Source organism: Oryzias latipes, chromosome 16 (genome assembly GCF_002234675.1).
Source record: "Oryzias latipes chromosome 16, ASM223467v1".
Classification (NCBI taxonomy): domain Eukaryota; kingdom Metazoa; phylum Chordata; class Actinopteri; order Beloniformes; family Adrianichthyidae; genus Oryzias; species Oryzias latipes.
In genome coordinates, this window is record NC_019874.2 from 12,601,596 (window position 1) to 12,621,236 (window position 19,641).

Here is a 19,641-nt window from a genome sequence, read left to right on the forward strand (position 1 = left end):
AAATTTGTAAACTTTTATTTGACATTTAAGGTGACTTGCCCATGCAATAACACACGGTAACACCACAGATAACACAGGGGTCCATTTTCACCATGGATGACAAAAGTTTAACTTTGGAAGGAGAAAAACATCATTTATGACAAAAAAACAAAAAACATTTTACAATGACTCAGATAGGAATGGGAGGGCATGGGGTCTGACCGCCAGTTTTAGATGAACTACGTGCAGCGGAGACTCGACAGAGAAGCGACAGAGACAATGTAGACTAACTGATGGCGTCACTCTGTGGTCCATCTAACCTGTGTTGACCTTTGAGCACATTTTTGTGAAAGCGTCTCCCAGTGATGTTCCTGTAATGAACAAACCTTGATATGGACTGTGCTGCAGTGTAGGCTTTGTTGTCTTTTTTTTTAGTGTACAGTGACATGTGGAGGAGGAGTGCAGTCCAGGACCGTCTACTGTCAGGTCCAGGGGAAGCTGTCATCTGGCTGCGCCCCTCATCTTAAACCTCCAATGTCCCAGGCATGCAACACCAACTTCTGCCCACAACCAGAGAAGAAAGGTCTGTAAGCTCTTACACAGTCCATGTTTGTCTGCTAAGCTCATTCCTCATCACTTCACAAGTGATTTACGTTTTCCCCCTTTTTACTCCTCCCCCAGATCTTCTGTGCAGGGATTACTTCAACTGGTGTTACCTGGTTCCCCAGCATGGTGTTTGCAACCACAAGTTCTATGGGAAACAGTGTTGCCAGTCCTGTTCCAATTCAAATCTGTAATCTGATAAAGCAACTCAGTCAGTTGCAGACTGAACCAGTCCGTTCATCAAAAAACCTTCTTAGATGTTCATTACTTGAAAAGAGGCTGGGAGTTTTTTTCTGTTCAAACAGGAGGCCAACACAGATTTTGGTGAAAGCAAAAGAGCATTTGGAGTCCTTACTTTTTACTATTGTGCTTGGTTTTTGATGAATAGCACTGGGAAAATGAGAGCTCTCAATGAAGAAGAACTCAGACAAAAAATGTCCGAAGGAACCAGCTCTATAATACAACAAATGTGACACACCTGATATGATCACGCATCCTAAATCTTCTGACAACCAAAAGTACTATTTTTTTAAAAAGGGACTTTTCAAAGACCTTAAGCAATACTACTGGGTTTAATTTTAGTGTTCAAAAATCCAATCTGATCAGCTTTAAAATCCTGAAGAGCTGTACTACATCGACCCTTTGAAATGCGAAAAATCTGTTAACATTTAGCTCAGTGGTGCTACAACTGTGTCACTTTGACTTCACAGATTCGTTGCAATATCCTCAACACTTAGGAAAGTATTACTGAACTGTGTATCCTTTGTACATGTTATTGTGTGTTTTATTTATTAGCTTTATAATACAGTGTAACAGGGTGTCTGTATTGAGAAGCAGTACATGTGTATCATTTTCTTACAATTGCATTTAATTATTCACATGCTAGAAAAAAATTAAAACCCTTTGTTTTTTTTGTTATGTTCTATCTTGCTTTTGCAACGTGTTGTTTCTAAAATTCCTGATTTCATTCTGTCATGCAATTATGTGCAAGAAGACCCTGTATAGTATGCAGCCATGTGGTACAGAATTGTCTTTTCTATTAGCATTTTGCTCTTGGTTTAAAAGCACTGATAGATGATAGTTATTACTTGTATGTTTTTTGGTGAAATAAAATGTCAATTCAACAAAGAAAATTCTTCTCATCAGTTATGTTTCTATGGACAACACATTTAAAAAAAAAGGTTGCCATGGCAATGCCTTGAATTAAGAATATTCTTTCAACATATTAAAGTCTAGCAATAATCATTAATGATTTTATCATTGAAGTTTGCATTTGTTGAACTCTATTTTTCAGTTGTGTAACATAAAGTGGCTTTAAATGTTTGCTTAAAATATGACCTAAAATCTTTTGTGTGTGTGAATGCATGTACTTGTAAACATGTCAAGGCCTTTGCTTGTGTAATTACTGACATGCATTGAACCTGAAGTTAATATGAAGTTCTAATGGTAATGTGCTAATATGTCTAAAATATGAATTAAGATTAGCATTAATTATAAATCAGTTATGGGTAATGGTTATTAGGGAGTTAAGAAAATAGCCAGTGGAATAAAAAGAAAGTTTAGTTTAACCCTTGTGCTATCTTAGTTGACCCCACCTGTCATGAGTAGTGGACTAGGCAGACCCAGATGCTGTAACCCGGAATGATACTCTGCTAGCAAGGAGGGTGAATAGGAAATAGATTTAATGTATATAATAGAGTTCCAGATGGGGATGTGGCGAGGATGGTTGGAGGGTCTTGACGGCGAACACAGTGATCCAGTGGAAGTCCAGAGAAGCGGCAGGACGGAACCAGAGAGTAGGTGAGTCGGCAATCCAGAGCGCACAAGATGAGGTCGGGATCCTGGGTAGTGAGGAGACAAGGCACAATTAGACGAGGTAACAAGGCAAGAACAAAAATAGTAAACTAGGCCAGAGGAAGCACCGTGGAGTACAACGAACTAGCGTCGAGTACAGGTCCTGGTTCTCCTTATGAGTCCAGCCGCTGATGAGGATGAGGAGGCACAGCTGGTGTCTGCAGGTGGACCTGACGAGGAGGAGGAGCCGGCTGGGGGTACCATGACACCACCCTTACATTGACGTGTTATTCCTACCATGACAAAGTTGGATAAAGGTGGAAAGATTTCATGTAATCCATGGACACCAGTGAAGATCACAAATCATTGAAGAAAAAAGGTTCAGAGCACTGTTTAGTGGGTCTAGATGACCCAACTCCCAATGTCAAAGTGCCTAGGATAGTACAAGAGTTAAAAAAGTCACCACTGTCAAGTCAGCAGGCATTAAAAGAAAATGAAAAGCTGGATCAGCAGAAAAGTATAGCAGCACGTAAAATTAAGTATTAAAATTATTGTGAAATTGTCACAATGCAAAGAACCAATGCGACACTGAAAGAAAAGTCAAAAACAAAGATGCTGTGGTAGCATGATAGAAAGTGGAGAAAAAGAAGGTGAAGTCTGTCTAAAGCAAACTGACTAAAAAGAAAAGAAGTCACTTAAAAGTACTGACATGTTTATTTAAGTAATAATAGCAACTGTTAAAACAATCTCTTATTTGTATTTACTGGTATTTATTTATTTAACCTTTATCTAACCAGGATAAAAAATATCTCTTTTGCTAGAGCGTCCTGGCGAAGAGGCAGCAGCACAACAATAACACACATTTCTCAATTACACTCATACTCCATCAACATTAAAAAAATGGCAGTCTTAAATAAAGCATTTGCAGTTTGATCTTTAAGATACTAAAGAGTCCAACATCAGTGCATCTGGTTTTAAATACAATTGCAAATGTTCTATTTTAACTCTAAATTTGAGCAATCTGCGCTTTCAAGGACTTGTCATCAAGCATAGTTTCTATGTAAAATAGTGCATGTTTGGTAGCTGGGCAATATGTTGTCCTTCTGTCAAGAATCAAATAAAATATTAAATAGACGTCAGAAAAATAGCCCTATTTTCCTCACAGGAGGTGTGATAGTTTGCACTGTCGCCTCACAGTGGCCCTGGTCGGACTACAATATGAGTCTTTTTTATGAAATTTGCATGTTCTCTGTTTTTGGTGTTTTTAACTTGTTCTTATGGCATTTATCTGGTGATGGAAGACACATATTGAGAAAATTAAGCTTAAAACTGCATTTCTGAGTATTTCTTCTGTCAAATTGTCGTGATTAAAGAGCAGACGAAAAACATTTTATTGATAAAAGCTTGTAGTTGTGATATAGAACCTACAACTGGAAGTCACAAGCCTCTTGCTCTGCTGAGTCCGCTCCATGATGCATCAACCTGTAGACGACTAGATCCATGTACCTGTACGTCTTTGTTTTCCTTGTCTCAGGTAGGGTTGTGTCTTGGCAAGAGTCTGGAGATACGATGCATATCGATATGATATGTATTGTGATACATCTCAAGTGTCACTCTTTCTCATCTGGAGCCCACTACAAATCACCACAATCCACGTTTTTGTGTGGTATTGGTGGCAACGTGTCACAGAGTTTGGGTTCAGTACCCATCCCCAGCAAAACTTAGTAAGTATATATCTCAGAACAACAAAAACTCAGAGGCTGACTGAACATTTAGCATTTAACACAAGCTGATTCTCGTGGGATCTTGTTCTTATGGAGTGGTGTAGAGATGCTCAAAGAGGGGGTTTAATTGGAAAACAAGAGTCAAACGCTGAAAGATGCTCATAAATAATTATGTAAATATCGACTTGTCAGTATTTTAAACTGACAACCCTAGTCTGAGCTAGCATCTGGGTCAAAACAGCTGGATAGCTCCAATATTGCTTGCCCTTTTTGTTGCACAGGTAATGTTAGGTTGGGGTTGCGAGGGGCTGTTAGCTGGCAAGAGAACATGTAAACAGATCGATGATGGGAAGTAGGGGCGGGCTTACTCAGCTCCAACAGTCCCGCCTACAACTCAGAGGTAAGTTTCTGATGAACTCTTGCCACTCTGCAAAAAGTCTCCAAGAAAACGACACAGGTTGTTTAATTTTGGCTAAAAACTACATCATCATGGCTGGGGAGGCTTTGAAAATAGAAAAGAAGATGTTTGAAGTGGGACTTTAAGTTAGTTTGTGTGTCTGTGTGTGCAGTTAGCAAAAAACAAAACAAAAAACCTTCAGTTTGCTAAATTGGTGAATTATCCTTTCCATGTTAAAAAAAAGGGGCATTTGGAGAAAGTTCTTGCCAAATGTAGGTCAAGTTGCAATTTATTTCTTTTTTTCCAAGAACATACTTCTTCAGGGTTTTCCATGCATGTTCTCCACATGGGTGGGACTATTCCAGCTGTCATTAGGAAATTGGGTTCACAGGTTCATCACAGGGCCACACACAAGCAGTCCAGAATGCTCACACTTTACCAAATTCAAACTTAAACTCAGCAATTATCTCCAATTACATGTTTAGTTCTGTAGCAGGATCGCAGAATTCATCCAGATAAGGAATGGCAGGCACTGTAAGAACATTCAAACACTGTTGGAAAAGCTTGAGCTGGGATGTCGAATACAAAACCTATGCTGGCAACATCTCTGCAAACCTGCAGCACTTTCAAATTAACACAAACGTACGTTTAGTCAAGTTTGCAACAACAATGAGAATGACAAAGAAGATATAGGACTAAGAGTCTTTGTTTATACAAAGATAGTCATCAGACTATAGATAACTAAAGCTAACAGGAGCAAATCTGACAATGTTCAAAACATTAACTTAGACATGTCAGGTACAACTTATCTGTGTGAGAGACAGGAACCCCGGAGGGGGCTCACCTTTCCACTTAAAAGAAGCATGGCTACTTCTATCAACAACTGTTTGAAGAGAGCTGATCCCTTAGCCTCGAGGCCACAAAAGACTCTTATTATCTTTGCATAGAGATAAACCTGCAGAAATTCTGATAAACTCTCCATATGGATTTGGGGATCAAAACCTGATGCCAGAGAACAAAGAACTGCTGAGAAGCGCTTGGAGTTACAGACAAGAAATTGTAAACTCCTTTTAAATGACGATAAAATAAGGTCAAAATGACTATTAAAGAATTGGAATTCGATGAAACACTGTATCAAATATAACTTTCTAGTAGTGAAACTAACCCACAAAAACTTCCATTGTGTGAATAGATTATGAAACTGCAGACAAGATAGAATTGGTAGGATTGAGTTGTGTTATGCTGCAGGCTTGTATCAATACAGACTGTTATTAGTTTGTACTCAGCCCTACAGACAGTATTCCAATACATCTGATGAGTAACTTTTCCAACACAGTATCTTAGTTTTAATAGGCAACAAGTGATTATTTCGAATGTCCAGGAGAAGAAGGAGGAAAACAGATTTGCTCCACTTTGTTTGCACAGGAATATTAAAAACTATTACCATACTTGGATATGTATCTGAATGTTTATGAAAATAAACATATTACTATTTTATCATTGAGTTACTGTAATGGTTCTGTGTGAGCCAGGGGATGTGCTGAAAATAATGGGTGGAGAGGTGGGTGAAATGATTGAGGGACAGAAAACATGAGAATGGGAACTGAGAAACTCCCATCAGCACAACACCACCCTCTACTGACAATGCACACTAATCACACTGGACACAAAATGAAATATGTCCCATTCCCAACCATTGACCAAATAAGCAAGAATGGTTATTCTGACAAATATAATGACTGAGTAAAAGGTGTTTTTTTCCTCAAAAGAAGTCTACAGAATTTTGACTTCATGGAGCCAGCGGGTACTTCCAATTTGGAACGCGAGGGGTTTGTCCGGGGTCAGTCCAGCTCTCATACAGTCAATGGACCTGTCAATAAAACCTGCTGTCAAGAGACCAGAAAACCTAATTTGAAGGCATTTACAAACAAAAAAAGCTGTGTAATGTACCTACACATGGTTTATTGCAGACATCTGCATCTGTAAAAAAATATGATCCACAGGATGTTCAGCCAGTATTCGATTGTGTCTGTGGACAGGCACCGCTCTTTGCGTAGTAATATGTGAAATAATGATAAACCTTGAACAACCTGTTGTCTCTTTTGAGTTTTAATCCAAGCCCTCCCATGTGTATTTTTTTTAACCGTCCTCCAAGCAATTTACCCCCTTCTCCTTTCTTCTACACGTCCCCTATTTGCATCTTCCTCTCTCTACTGTCTAGTAAAAAAATAGGAAAATAAAACGCAATATTACGATGACAAATATAACTTTTTCTATGATTTTAATGTGGAAAACCATGTGGTACCTCCAGAACAGTACAGTTTTACCTTGATTTTATAATTCTCAATATAGTTCTATAGTTCTTTAATAGTTTTGTGTAATACGACTTTTTGTGTTAAGTTAAAGCCCTAAACGTAACCCTGAGCCTTAAGCAAGCCATTTCTCATTTCAAAACTTGTGTCAAAAGCAAAACAAAAGGGAGTTCCCTGACCGGGAATCGAACCCGGGCCGCGGCGGTGAGAGCGCCGAATCCTAACCACTAGACCACCAGGGACTGTGGTGTGCAACATCAACGTACACATTAAAAACGAATACATATTTGGTTGGTTTGATGGAGCTAAATTTAGGAGCTATCAGCTACTAAGTACTTCGCAGAATCCTGTGGAAAAATCTTTGGAACATAGAACATATAATCACTGCTATATATTTCAACGTTAAAAATCGCAGACTGTTCGCATGCGTATGGATGCGCTAACACAACGGCGCCAACCCAATGGTAAGGCCACACAACGCCTGAAAAATAATCTTACATTGTCAATTAGAGAAGTCGTTTAAACATTCCTATTAATATAAATTATTTTTCATTAAGTACATTGTTAAATCATGTAGTTGTTCTACACAGTAAAACTGCTACTAAAAAAATAAATACCCTTTTTAAAAGTTTGGCATTTTTTAGGACTACACTTGGAAGGACCTGACTTGGGTCCTCAATCAACGTGGGGCACACGAAGATGTGAAGTTGTTTTGAACCTGTCGGAAATATTTGTACGAAGACACAGACCTTACTTCACATGTTGTATAAACAAGACTGTTTGTGTTTCGGTGAGAATTCCTGTGTTGCTATGATGCCAGGAGACACTCAGACCAAAACGGCAGAAACTGCCGCGGAGGCAACCTTTGGAAACTGTGGAAACTGCTCTGCTTTGCATCAGGTCAGACTCAGACACGATCAACAATGTTGGAAAGTAATTGAAATGTCCAGTAATTTACAGTTTTCTCAATGTTTATGTTATTTTTCCCCCCCATCTCTTTTACCAGAGTCTGACAGAATATGTATCGTCATTTTTGGCACTGAAACAGAAGATAGCAGTTTCGGAGTAAGTTTCAAGTTGTACCACGAATTACTGTTTTAGGTGTATTAAGTAAAAAAATAAATAAAGATGATGGTTTTTGCTACTTTCAATACTAGCATGTAAATTTTACATTATGGAGAAATTTTATCAGCAGAGACGGATTGCATTCTGGTATGTCGTGCATCAATGAATATTCCCAATACATCTGGTGCTTGTATAAGTTATGCCTTTATAAAATAAATACATTAAACATTTAAAGTCCCACTCTAGTCTGTGTCGTTTTCAGGGCTGCACGATATGAGGAAAACTCGCGATATTGGTGATTAATATTGCGATAACGATATAATTTGCGGTATATAAACAAATAACAAAACAACCAAAAACGTCATTTTCATTTCACTACAACAGTTTAAAAAATATACTCCAAATGACCCTTGTCGACGTAGGAGGCAAACATCAAACATAAAAGGGCTCATCTGATTGATCAACAACGTAAACAGGACCTTCTGATTGGTTAAATGCATGAAGGGATTTATTTCATTTGTTCAATATTTCAAGCTGCCATGAGTTTGTTTTAGCACATTTGTCATAACCATTTATTGCGATTTTTGGCGTCTTTTGCGGTATGCATATTGCACAGCTTGATGTCGCGATAACGATAAATTTGCGGTATTGTGCAGGCCTAGTCGTTTGCTAGGACAAAGTTTGTGCGGCAGTAGTAAATCAGAAATTGGCCTCTGAGTTGTGGGGGGACTGCAGGCGCGGAAGCAAGCCTCCACTAATTTCCCATCAACCCTTTGTTTACACTGTCTCCTACTAGTTTACTGTCCCTTACACCCCTAAGCTAACTTTAGTGCTGTAACAAAAGTGAGCGCTATCTGAACTTTTCAGTCGTACAGTTTGGAGCCAGATACCAGCTCAGATAAGGAAAAGAAAGGGCCTTAATGCATCTCTGTGACTACAAGTGGATGCGTCAGATTGGAGAGGAGCAGGAAGCCTTTGGCCCGCCCATTCTATTTGCTGCAGCCAAAAATAAGATTTATCAAACAGCAATTCTTTTCTTAACGGATCCATTTTGGGCCTGATTTGAATAAATAAACACTAAGAAGTGCAGTTTTAATCTTAAATTCGTTTTATATGGATCCTTCATCATAAGAAGGTGCAACAAGAATATGCTAAAAGCACCACAAATTAAATTTTTATTAGAGTCTGTCTTTAAATATTTACAGTTTTTTGTTTTAACCTGCCAGTCATATACCTAAAATTTGGTTTGATGCCATGTAAAAGACTTCCTATGGACATTAGCATATATGTTGTGTACCTGTAGTTGAATATTTAAAGAAGACTTTCAACAACTAACATCCACCAATAAATGAAAATAAAATCATTGAAACTTTTGCAGTGACACCATAAGGCTTCAACAAGAGCTAGAAGAGCTCCAGCTTAAATTGGTTACTTCGGAGCAGAGGATGGTAGATTATAAATCTCTGCAGACAGAGCTGGAAGAAAAGAGAGTGAGTATATACTCATTAATATTTAACTTATAGGCTACTGGAATGACGATGTCTGTAAATATATATAAATATATATTTTGTATATTTACAGGTTGCCCTAATTTCATATGAACATCTGTCTGAGAACATGGAAAAGTTAAACCAGGAAAACAGTAAAGCATTAACTAAGTAAGTAGTGGCCCCTTTTTATGAACAAGATTTTGCCCTCAATATATGTATTATCATTTTGGGAAAGCTGAATATTAATATTTGTTATATTTCTAAGCATTAAGGAACTAGAAGAACAGGTGAAGCATTTAAAAGGTAAGTTGAATTCAAATAAAATCATGTATATCTATAAAATGCATCTATATACATTTATACCGTCTATTTTAAATATGCTAACTGACTTTTCAGAGTGGAGTGAGGCTCAAGTGAATAAAAATGCATTACTGGTGACGGAGAAGGCAGCTGTCGAAAATGATTTGCGTCAAACTCGGGTAAAGCGGGGATTTGAAGACTCCAATTTTGAAGTAACGTAATCACAGTTCTTATGTATTCTTTTCATTTTTACCAACACAGGCATCCTTGGAGGAATACCAGGCAAAGGCAGACGAAGCAGAAAAATTACTGGAGGAGAATGCTAGCATGAAGAGCTTGTAAGACATCGCAGGATATCTGGATTTATTCATGATGCCTTTTGTGACCTGATACCCATTTGATTTCTTTTTTTTTTAATGTTTTGCACCAATTGCAATCGTCTACTATTAGTTTTGAACACTTAGATTGTAAAGGTTTGTATCTACCAATAGTGTTTTTGTTTTCTTTCCAACAGGAAGGACAGTCTTGAAAGTAAAGTTCAACTTCTTGAAGGTCGGTTCTAAAAATTTGATTCAAACAAATTCTAAGGTTCACATCTCATATTTAAATCTTTGATTGTGTAACACTTCTCGCTTTATTACTGAACTATATGTGTGTATTTTTGTTCTTGTTTCAGACTTAAGCTGTAGTCAGACTCTTCAAATTTCCAAACTGACCAGAGAAAAGGCCTCCCTGGAAAGAGACATTGATGACCTTCAGGTAGGGCTGATTGAAAATCCAGAGAGAAAAATGTTAGTTTAGCTGACTTTCACTTTTTTTCCTTCTAATTCTTTTGTAGAGGAGACTGAGAAAACTGGAAAGAGAACGGTGTAAAGGTAATGTTGCTATAAATATGTGTTCTATTTTTGCTCTGATGTGCTGTTTTATGGCCAAGTTTGCATTATTTAAAATTCTAAGGACACTGAAAAAAATACATTTATTTCTTACTAGACTACAGAAGCACATGGACTCAAACAAATGCACACAGGGAGCCGAAGGTTGACAAAGGTATGCAATTTGTTCCAGTTCATCTTTGTTTATGTGCCAAGTACACACACACTTACTCTTATTATTATTTTTGTGTGTGTACTTTTGCAGAAAAGCTTCGAATGCTGCTGCATGACATATGGACGTGTGTGGAGCCGAAAGATCCCGCAGGTCCGTTTTGCTTTCCAGGTGAGGCATTCTAAAATCTTAGTTTTGTTTTATTATTATAAGACTTAAAAAAAAAAGTGTTTTTCTTTTTGCGTTTGGTTTTGTCTTTTACAGTTCGCTGTTTTCTATCTATATTTGCAGAGTCCAGTTGCAATCGAGTTCCTCTTCCCTCCCCACAAAACCCACTTTTGTCAGCTGCAACATCGTTGCGTTCTCCTCAAAAGACCATTGAGTCCCGCAGCCACCAAGTCCGGACAAACGCTGCCGTCTCCCCGTCTAAACCACTTTCTCAAGAACAGAACCATGACAAGCTCCAAGATTCTCTTTGGAGCTTATGTGGCCGGAAGAGAACGAAGACCAACACAGTCACAAAGAAATCTTCCAAGAAACTTAAGGTCAAAGAGAGCTTTGAAATGACCGTGAAAGAAATAACAGAGATGTTTAAACCACTGCCTCCTGTCATATCTCCTCTACTCATCTTGGTAAGAATTAGTCTTATTTGATATAATTGTTGCTTTAGTTTGAAAACAAATCTTTAGAGTTTCTGTATTTTTTATTTGTAAAGCCTGGCTGGAAAACTGTAAATCTAGAAAAGATGGCAAAACGTTACAATTACTTATTTATTTTCTATTTATTTTCTCCCATGAGCAACTTATTGATTTAAAATTCTTTTTTTGTTTTAATCTTAAAAGATGTTCATTTGAATTACAGACGTGACGTTGCAGTATTCACGTCTAGCTAAAGTTTGGCTGCTGTGACATTTTTGCTGGCTTTACCGTATTTTCCTCCTCCGTCTTTCAAAACAAGGACATGGAATCCATGGAAACAGACGACACGGCTAAAGAAACTCCCCCGGATGTCTCAGAGGACACAAATCTCCAGAAACACGAGCCGCTAAATGTCGCATCATCCCCGAAAACCCACATCAATCCAAACCATTCTGCCGTTCAGGAGGACGGTGTGGACCCCATGGAAACCACGACCCAGGAACGCCGAAACATTGAGGATAAAAAAGAAGCGGAACAGAGCGGCGTTGCTGAGTCAAACCATCAACCGGAAAAAGAGAATCCAACTCTTTCCGAAGACGTTGAGGAGGAGGACGTTGCTCCACCGTTGCAGGTGTCATCTTCTGCCACATCAGATGGTTCTGTGGAGGTTGGAGGTTTATCAGTAGAACCACATGCAAATACTCACTTAACCAACAGTGACATGGTAAATAAGAACTATGAGAAAAGCCTGGAGATGGATCCAGAAGAGAGCTTTTCTGCAGACAAAGTAGCCTCTTCAACCGTCGACACCAAAACGGACGATCGTGTATCAACGGAGACGTGTCCAGCATTGCAGGAGAAAGACAACTTCCCTCCTGACCACCACTATGAAGAGTCACCTTCAATTTCTGAATCCTTTGAGGAAACAACCGTTAGTTGTAAATCTTTACAGGAGAATACACTTTCTGTTTGTGGACAGTCGAGTCCTTCATCCCTTCTGGCAAATTTAAAGCCGCAGATATTGGAGCCTCAGGCATGTTTGGTCAAATCCGATAGTCCTAATAACTCCAGAGGCATTTCTGCTGATAAAGGGAGTCCTGTTTCGTTTATGGACTCAAAGGACATCGTCAAAGAGGCTGATGTTCAAGAGCTTCCTCAAGACACTGCCGATGCAGCAAGGAAGAACTCATTCATCAAGAAGAGCGACGCCAAGAAGCGACAAAGAGTATGCTCCGAGTCGAGTCCATCTGCGCCCCAATCCCCAGAATCCATCGGCCATCTTTTCATTGAAATGGGTCCTCCTCTTCCTCCTGTCTTGACCCCCCTGAAAACGCCTCCAAAGCAAGGCAGGTCAATCAGCCCGAGGCATGCCATTGGAAAGCTTTCATTTCCATCCCCCAGAGATGAGCTGGCATCTCCTCACACTCCTGTCCAGACCCACTTAACTCCCAATCCCAAGCAGTTGAACAGTCCAATCCCTTCAAACGGAGTCCCTTCCTCGCCGCTACAGTTCGGCTCCGCAACTCCCAAACACGCTGTGCCGGTTCCTGGTCGCTTTCCCTCAGCATCCGTCAATTCCTCTTCATCGTCCTCTACGAATTCCTCTCAGGAGAGCTCCATGAGGATTCTGGACACCATGTATCCGGATCTGTCAGCCCGTGGCCGTACTCTGAGTATCCTCAAAGGGAACGTCAACCTTTGCCCTTCCGAAAACAGATCATTACCTTCCTCCTCTGACAGCCAGTCATCTGGCTTCAACAGCTCTGCTTCCACCGCTTTCACAAAGACGGACACAAGGGGAGACAAAAAGCCGGCCGTCCATTTGTCTTCTCGGTCTCTGCCTACAGCCAGTAAACGTCTGAAGCTTGAGAGCAGCTCTCCCAGCACCGAATGTAAGCAGACGCCTCCGGTACCATCAAACGGAGAACGGGAAACGACCTCACCAAACATTCTGGAGCCGAAGCAACCGACTTCTCCGTCCACAAAACCCAAAGAGTCCTCTGAAGAGAATCTCCTCACTAATGCTCTACAGAAGATCGAGAAGCAGTGCTTTGATGTGCTGCCTGTTGTCCAGAGTCACCTTTATGTAGGAAATGTGCCTAAAAAGCCCGTGCTGAGAGATGAAGAGAAGGAGGTCATCTCTGACATTTGCCAGCATAGTTTGGTGAGTTTGACTTTATTTTCCTTATTTATTATTCAAAAGCCCTAAAAAAAAAGTCAAACTAAATCATTTGTGACTTAATATTCCACGTTTCAACCGTTTTTAGGTGGTGAAATCCTATAGATTCAGTATTCTTTTAAACGATTTATCTTGTACATGAATATTTCCAGGATTAGATTGAAGTCTTCCTGTTTTAGTCTGTCAAAAAGACTTAATTTGTTATTCTTTTAAAAAGCTAGTGTTGATTGAGCACATGTTTAATTTCTCCCCAACTTGAGAAAAAATTTAACAGAAAGAGGAAACCGTGTGCCGATATTATTTCCTATTTTTTGGTTTGTTCTTTTAGCTTTTGGCGTTATATTTTTACAGATCACATATTTATGTCGTTCTCACCTATTTCTATTGAACTTGCAGTCAGATGACATGACCCGGGCCATCCTGAACAAGCTGAAGGCTGAAAGAGATGCCCTCAGCTCCAACCACACGCAGGCGCTCTGCCGAGTCTACACAGGAATCTGCAGACAGAAGGGAGACTGGGAGAAGGCTCGCATCCTGGCCTACAGCGTTCTCCTTCAGGGTTAGTCAGCGTCTTCGACTTTGAACTCGCATGAAACAAACTATTTTAAGGGCTTTCTCAAAGTAATTGAGTCGTTGAAAAAGCCACAAATCTAGAACATACTGTAGGTGTGAAAATAAACTAGACTTTTTGGCTTGAATTTAAAAGGTACCTTAATTAAAGATGTGTCAGTCACACAAAGGTGGAAGTGAGTCATTAGACGTAGTCTTAAAAAGATAAATTATGTTTCTTCAATCTTGTGTGCACACATTTTTATAATCGTCTTCTTAAAACTGAAAAAAAAAAACGTATTTCCACCAAATAAAAAATTTTAAAAAACCCGTCACTAAATTTTGTATTTATTTATTTATTTCATTTGGATGAAGCCAGAGAACCCTTGTGCTGTCTTATGGGGTCCAGATGACCCCACCCTTACATTGACGTGTTCTCCCTACCATGACAAAGGTGGATGAAGATGGAAAGATTTCATGTAATCCATGGACACCAGTGAAGAACACAAATCATTGTAGAAAAAAGGTTCAGAGCACTGTCTAGTGGGTCTAGATCAGTGGTTCTCAAATGGGGGTACGCGTACCCCTGGGGGTACGTGGAGGTACTGCAGGGGGTACGTGAAGCTTTTCAAAATATCTATCTAAATCAGTAGGCTAATCCTAATAATAAATCTTGAGAAAAATTATTTTGTAAAAAGTTCGATGAAATATAAATGTGTTCATGCACTGAATTTTATATTCAGTATTTAGTTTCAATATCCTTTGAAATAAAACTGTCCCCCCCCCCACACCAAGTTAGTTTGACCCACTAACGTCACGCACTCATCAACGGCCTGTCGTTACCGCAACACTGTAACTATGGAGACGTGGTTAAAGCGCAGCAGCCATGCAGTACAGATGGACAAGTGAAAAAGAAAAAAAAACAAGAGGCGACGAAGTCCAGAAAGTACATGGAAGAATATGCTTTAATGAGAATTACGTTCACGAGCTCTGACCCCCCAGGCACTGTGTTTTTTTTGCGGGGAGAAGTTAGCCAACGCTAGCATGAAGCCGGCACACCTCCCGTGGTATCTCACCACAAAACATGGATGTCACGTTGGTAAGGCACCAGAGTTCTTCAGGAGAAAACTTTCTGATTTCAAGTCATCCCAAGCCACAATGCGAAAAGTCTCCAGTACATCAGCCAAAGCCCTGGAGGCTTCTTATGCAGTGTCTTTGCTTGTTGCTAAAGCCAAAAAAACGTTCACCATAGCGGAAAACCTACTGCTCCCCGCCGCTGTGGTATTGGCCGAAACTATGCTGGACAAAAAAATCAGCGGATACATTAAAAACTGTGCCTCTGTCTTGACAATGAGTTTTGGCTGTGTGTGAGGCAGGAAACAGATTTTTTTATTCATATATATTTTTTATTTTATTTATTATTAGCAGCATTTTACACATTTGAGTTTTGACTGGTTTTATACCTTTTGGTGGTCAACGTCTTCTGTTTTTCTTTTTTGTTTGTACATGCAATGTTTGCCATATGAATGTTTTTGTCAGGTTCACTGTTGTTTGGCTTGAATAAATCTGACTTTACAGCACTGTACTTCTTTTTTTTCCAAAAATGTTTTGCCCGTGTCAGGGGGTACTTGACTAAAAATATATTTCTAAGGGGGTACATCACTGAAGAAAGTTTGAGAACCACTGGTCTAGATGACCCAACTCCCAATGTTAAAGTGCCTAGGATAGCACAAGGGTTAATCGCTCTTGTCTGCTAGCATGTTCAATCCTGCACAGCATTAAAATAACAGCTGTGAGAGTTTGATTTTTTTGTATGGTTCTGTTGAATTTATTGTCATGAAAAGTTTGGTTTTATACATCTAGTGTAAAAAAAAAAAGATAAAACAAATTGTAGGACTACAGGGACACCGTTGAAATGAAACTCACAACATGTCTCTAAATTCATATTCTAAAACTGATATGTTTTCATTGCTGTTTACTGTTTTGGTTCTCCTCTGTGTTATCTTTTGTGTTATTCTTTTGTTACGTTTTGGTTTATTTGGTCTGCAGTCTTCCTCAAAAGGGTTTCGCACTCATCAATAATGAGGCAGTGAAACCCTGAAGAGGAAAACCATCAAACAACAAATCAAGATCCTAATTGTTTTGCAATTGGTAGGCACAGTTTGTCATGGATCAGTGGGGGCCTACAGATGCTCATAACTTCCTTCTGCTCTTATTTTCTTTTGCAGATTTCCCAGATTCCGCCAAGCTGATTTTGTTCATAGTGACAACGTGGCCCGCTGTTCTTTCACACGCCAGCTGTCTGTGCCAGGCCATTCACATCGTCTCCAAACTCCGAGCTCAAGAAGGGGTTCTCAGCTGCCTCTCAGCGTTCCTCGACTGGGAGAAGGTGCTTTTAGAGTTTACATTTCTCACATCATATTTACTTTGTAGCCCACACTAATCGTGTCTAGCATGGTCTCTTAGAAAGACATGACATTATCTGAATTGCTGCAGATTCGCTGATGTCAGTTTTTTGCTTTAATGCTTATTTGAGTTTTCTTAAAATAAAGAAGTGCACCAGCATCTAAAACCTGTCCTTTTGCCATGTAGAATCCTCCCTTGGACATTGAGCAGCAGATCTCCAGATCATTGTCTGAACTGAAGTCCGGGTCAAAGCAGTCTTTTGTGAAGCACAGTCGTTATGGAGAAGTCTTGGGAGCTGAAACCTGGGAGCAGGTTTATGCTTTGCAACTCTTATGCTCACACAAAAAGTGGAAGTGGACCTTTGAAAATGTATTGAGGTATGAAGTATTTTGTTTACACTTGAACATTTTTGTTCTTCTTGAAAAGTTAATTGTGCTTGTTGCAATTGAACATGTAAAATATTTAAATGGATCTAGTTTTCATTTATTTTTCAATGTATTTTGACAGTAAAGAGCTGTGGCCGCTGCTCAACCAGTGGGTGTCACAACCAAGGGATCAACAAGAGCCCGTCTCTGATATGACCGTTGCTGGTCTACTTCGACTCATTGGTCAGTTGTCTTCTATTTTACCTGAAATCTTTATCATAAACATTTGATAAATATTTCAATCATAAAAAGGCTTGTCAGTTATTTTTCCTTTTTGTTTCTTTTTTTTTTTTTTTTTCTTAAAAAAGGACTCCTTGGTCAGCTGGGCTTGAAGGAAAATTGTGTTTCCAGTGTGAGCAGTGTTGCCGCTGTCATCAACAAGTTTGGAAAGCATGGACAAAGAGAAGGTATAAAATTTAAAACTGAATCTAAAACTCTGGTGTCATTTTACTGCAGCTAATTCACAACAGTTGCAATTTGTCAAAAGTGTTGTCACACTGTCTGCTTAGTTGATAAACCTTTGAAAGTGTCTGCAGGTCTTCTGGATCCACAGCTGCACTGAAAAAGGGTTGCTGCTCGTTTCTTTCAAACACTTTTCATTTAGTCACTGACAGACAGGAAACAAGCATGAAAAACTGTAAATCAAATGAATTTTTGGTACAGACATGATCCTTTTTCTGGGTTCTGGTTGGCATGGTTTTCTTCAGAGCTCTACAGCTTAACCAAAAAGAAGTAAATTAAGTTAGAAGTAAACAGGATATCATAGAAACAGCCTCTGCTACGTCACAGATTGCTGGTTCTTCCCCTGTCAAAAATAGATTGCCCCGCCCCGTCACAAAGAGATGGTTCTGCCCCTATTACAGATAGATGGCCCCGCCCCTGTCACAAAGATAGCTCCGCCTCCATCACAAATAGATGGTTCTGCCCCTATTACAGATAGATGGCCCCGCCCCTGTCACAAAGATAGCTCCGCCTCCATCACAAATAGATGGTTCTGCCCCTATTACAGATAGATGGCCCCGCCCCTGTCACAGAGAGATAGCTCCGCCTCCATCGCAAATAGATGGTTCTGCCCCTATTACAGATAGATGGCCCCGCCCCTGTCACAAAGATAGCTCCGCCTCCATCACAAATAGATGGTTCTGCCCCTATTACAGATAGATGGCCCCGCCCCTGTCACAAAGATAGCTCCGCCTCCATCACAAATAGATGGTTCTGCCCCTATTACAGATAGATGGCCCCGCCCCTGTCACAAAGATAGCTCCGCCTCCATCACAAATAGATGGTTCTGCCCCTATTACAGATAGATGGCCCCGCCCCTGTCACAGAGAGATAGCTCCGCCTCCATCGCAAATGGATGGCTCTGCCCCTATTACAGATAGATGGCTCCGCCCCTATTACAAATTGATTGCTCCACCTCTGGCAAAAAAAGATGCTCCCCCCCTGTCAAAATGCTGGCTCCGCCCTGTATCAAATAGATGTCTCCGCCTCTGTCACAAATAGATGCTCCGCCCCTGTCAAAATGCTGGCTCCGCCTCCGTAGCAAATTAATGACTCCCTCTCAGAAACTGGTCTTAAATTTTTGAACGCAATGTCTTAAAGGTTTCCTAAAAGGTCTTACATTTAACTTAAAAAAATGTGGAGGAACTCTGTTAATGCTTAATTGAAGGTTTAGATACTGGAATATTAAATAAAATACATTTATAAAAATAATTGTATTACATTAAAACCACAATTATTTTTGTAATGTTTGTGGTTCCACTCATACCTTGGAAAAACCTCTTTTTCTTACATGAAGAACTGACATCAGACTGTCTTCTGTCTGCAGGTATTCCATGGGAAGTCCAATTGGCAACCATCTACTGCGTTTATGAATTGTCTCCCTGCAACCCCAAACAAGCCCTGGATGCCCTGGCAGGGTGGAGAGGGGAAACAAAGAGCGTGCCTCCCGCTGTGACGAGTTGCATTAATCAGTTAGCCTGTATTTGTAGGCAGGTTAAGAAATGAAAACCTAAGTCTGCTACTGTTTTAACGTCCCCAAATTGTAGGTTTTATTTTTCACTGTTCAGGAAATAATGGCTAAAGTTTTTGTCTTGTTTTGTTGAAAGTCAGAAGCCTTATTCCTAGCGTTTTATAGTAGACAAAGTTGTTAAACGTATGAAGACACTTTTTTTATTCTCCAAAGTGTGAACTCTTCACTGTAGCAGTAAACTTGATTGTAAATAGAGATTTATTTTGGTTTCCTAAAATCTTATTTAATCCTGATAAAATGGCACTTGCACTTCCTTTGCACCCCATCCCTATTTTCTTTTTTGTATTTTTTTAATATAATGTACTCAGGAAAAAGTGTAAAATATTGTAGAAAAGGTAAATGTGTGATTAAAGTTTACTGTAAATACATATTTCAGATGTTGGAGTTCATGGACAAGAATTGCCATGGTGAATGTTTTGTAAATTTTTTTTTGTTTTGGTTATTTAAATTTTTTAATTAAATGGAACAAGATGCAATAATTGGTAATGTGTTGTTCGTATCAACATAATCTGTCTTTCTGTCTAGTTACATTTTTATTTTTGTCATTGTTTTTAAAACACTAAAGTACACGTTTAACTTTTTAGTATGTTTGCATTCAATGTAGTTTAATATCGAGAAATCTACATTTGAAATCTAACATAAATACATTGGTGCTGTTTACGACTGCAATCAAGATAGATTTTTAGTAAATTAGAAATCCAGGT

The 19,641-nt window shown here is 39.4% G+C and overlaps 2 protein-coding genes and 1 non-coding gene across 3 annotated transcripts in view; 2 read left to right on the forward strand and 1 right to left on the reverse strand.

Moving 5' to 3' along the window:
• adamts16 (ADAM metallopeptidase with thrombospondin type 1 motif 16) overlaps positions 1 to 1,706 on the forward strand; it is a 66,356-nt gene extending 64,650 nt beyond the window's left edge. The window contains exons 23-24 of the mRNA XM_023964549.1: positions 415 to 562; positions 661 to 1,706. Of these exons, the coding sequence (XP_023820317.1) occupies positions 415 to 562; positions 661 to 776 (264 nt within the window). The 3' untranslated portion in view covers positions 777 to 1,706. The remainder of the gene's footprint in view (positions 1 to 414; positions 563 to 660) is intronic.
• A 5,273-nt stretch (positions 1,707 to 6,979) lies between these two features.
• On the reverse strand, positions 6,980 to 7,051 carry trnae-cuc. Its single transcript has one exon. It is a non-coding gene; the product is annotated as a tRNA-Glu (tRNA).
• Positions 7,052 to 7,477: 426 nt separating this feature from the next.
• On the forward strand, positions 7,478 to 19,413 carry ice1 (interactor of little elongation complex ELL subunit 1). Its single transcript, XM_023964200.1, has 20 exons — positions 7,478 to 7,709; positions 7,816 to 7,874; positions 9,253 to 9,364; positions 9,456 to 9,532; positions 9,630 to 9,667; positions 9,761 to 9,843; positions 9,926 to 10,002; positions 10,179 to 10,216; positions 10,341 to 10,423; positions 10,503 to 10,539; positions 10,655 to 10,711; positions 10,802 to 10,879; positions 11,000 to 11,340; positions 11,666 to 13,510; positions 13,922 to 14,084; positions 16,303 to 16,463; positions 16,667 to 16,857; positions 16,988 to 17,088; positions 17,214 to 17,312; positions 18,734 to 19,413. Exons 1-20 carry the CDS (start codon positions 7,569 to 7,571, stop codon positions 18,910 to 18,912), a joined length of 3,960 nt encoding a protein of 1,319 aa, XP_023819968.1. The 5' UTR covers positions 7,478 to 7,568; the 3' UTR covers positions 18,913 to 19,413.
• Positions 19,414 to 19,641: the final 228 nt, after the last annotated feature.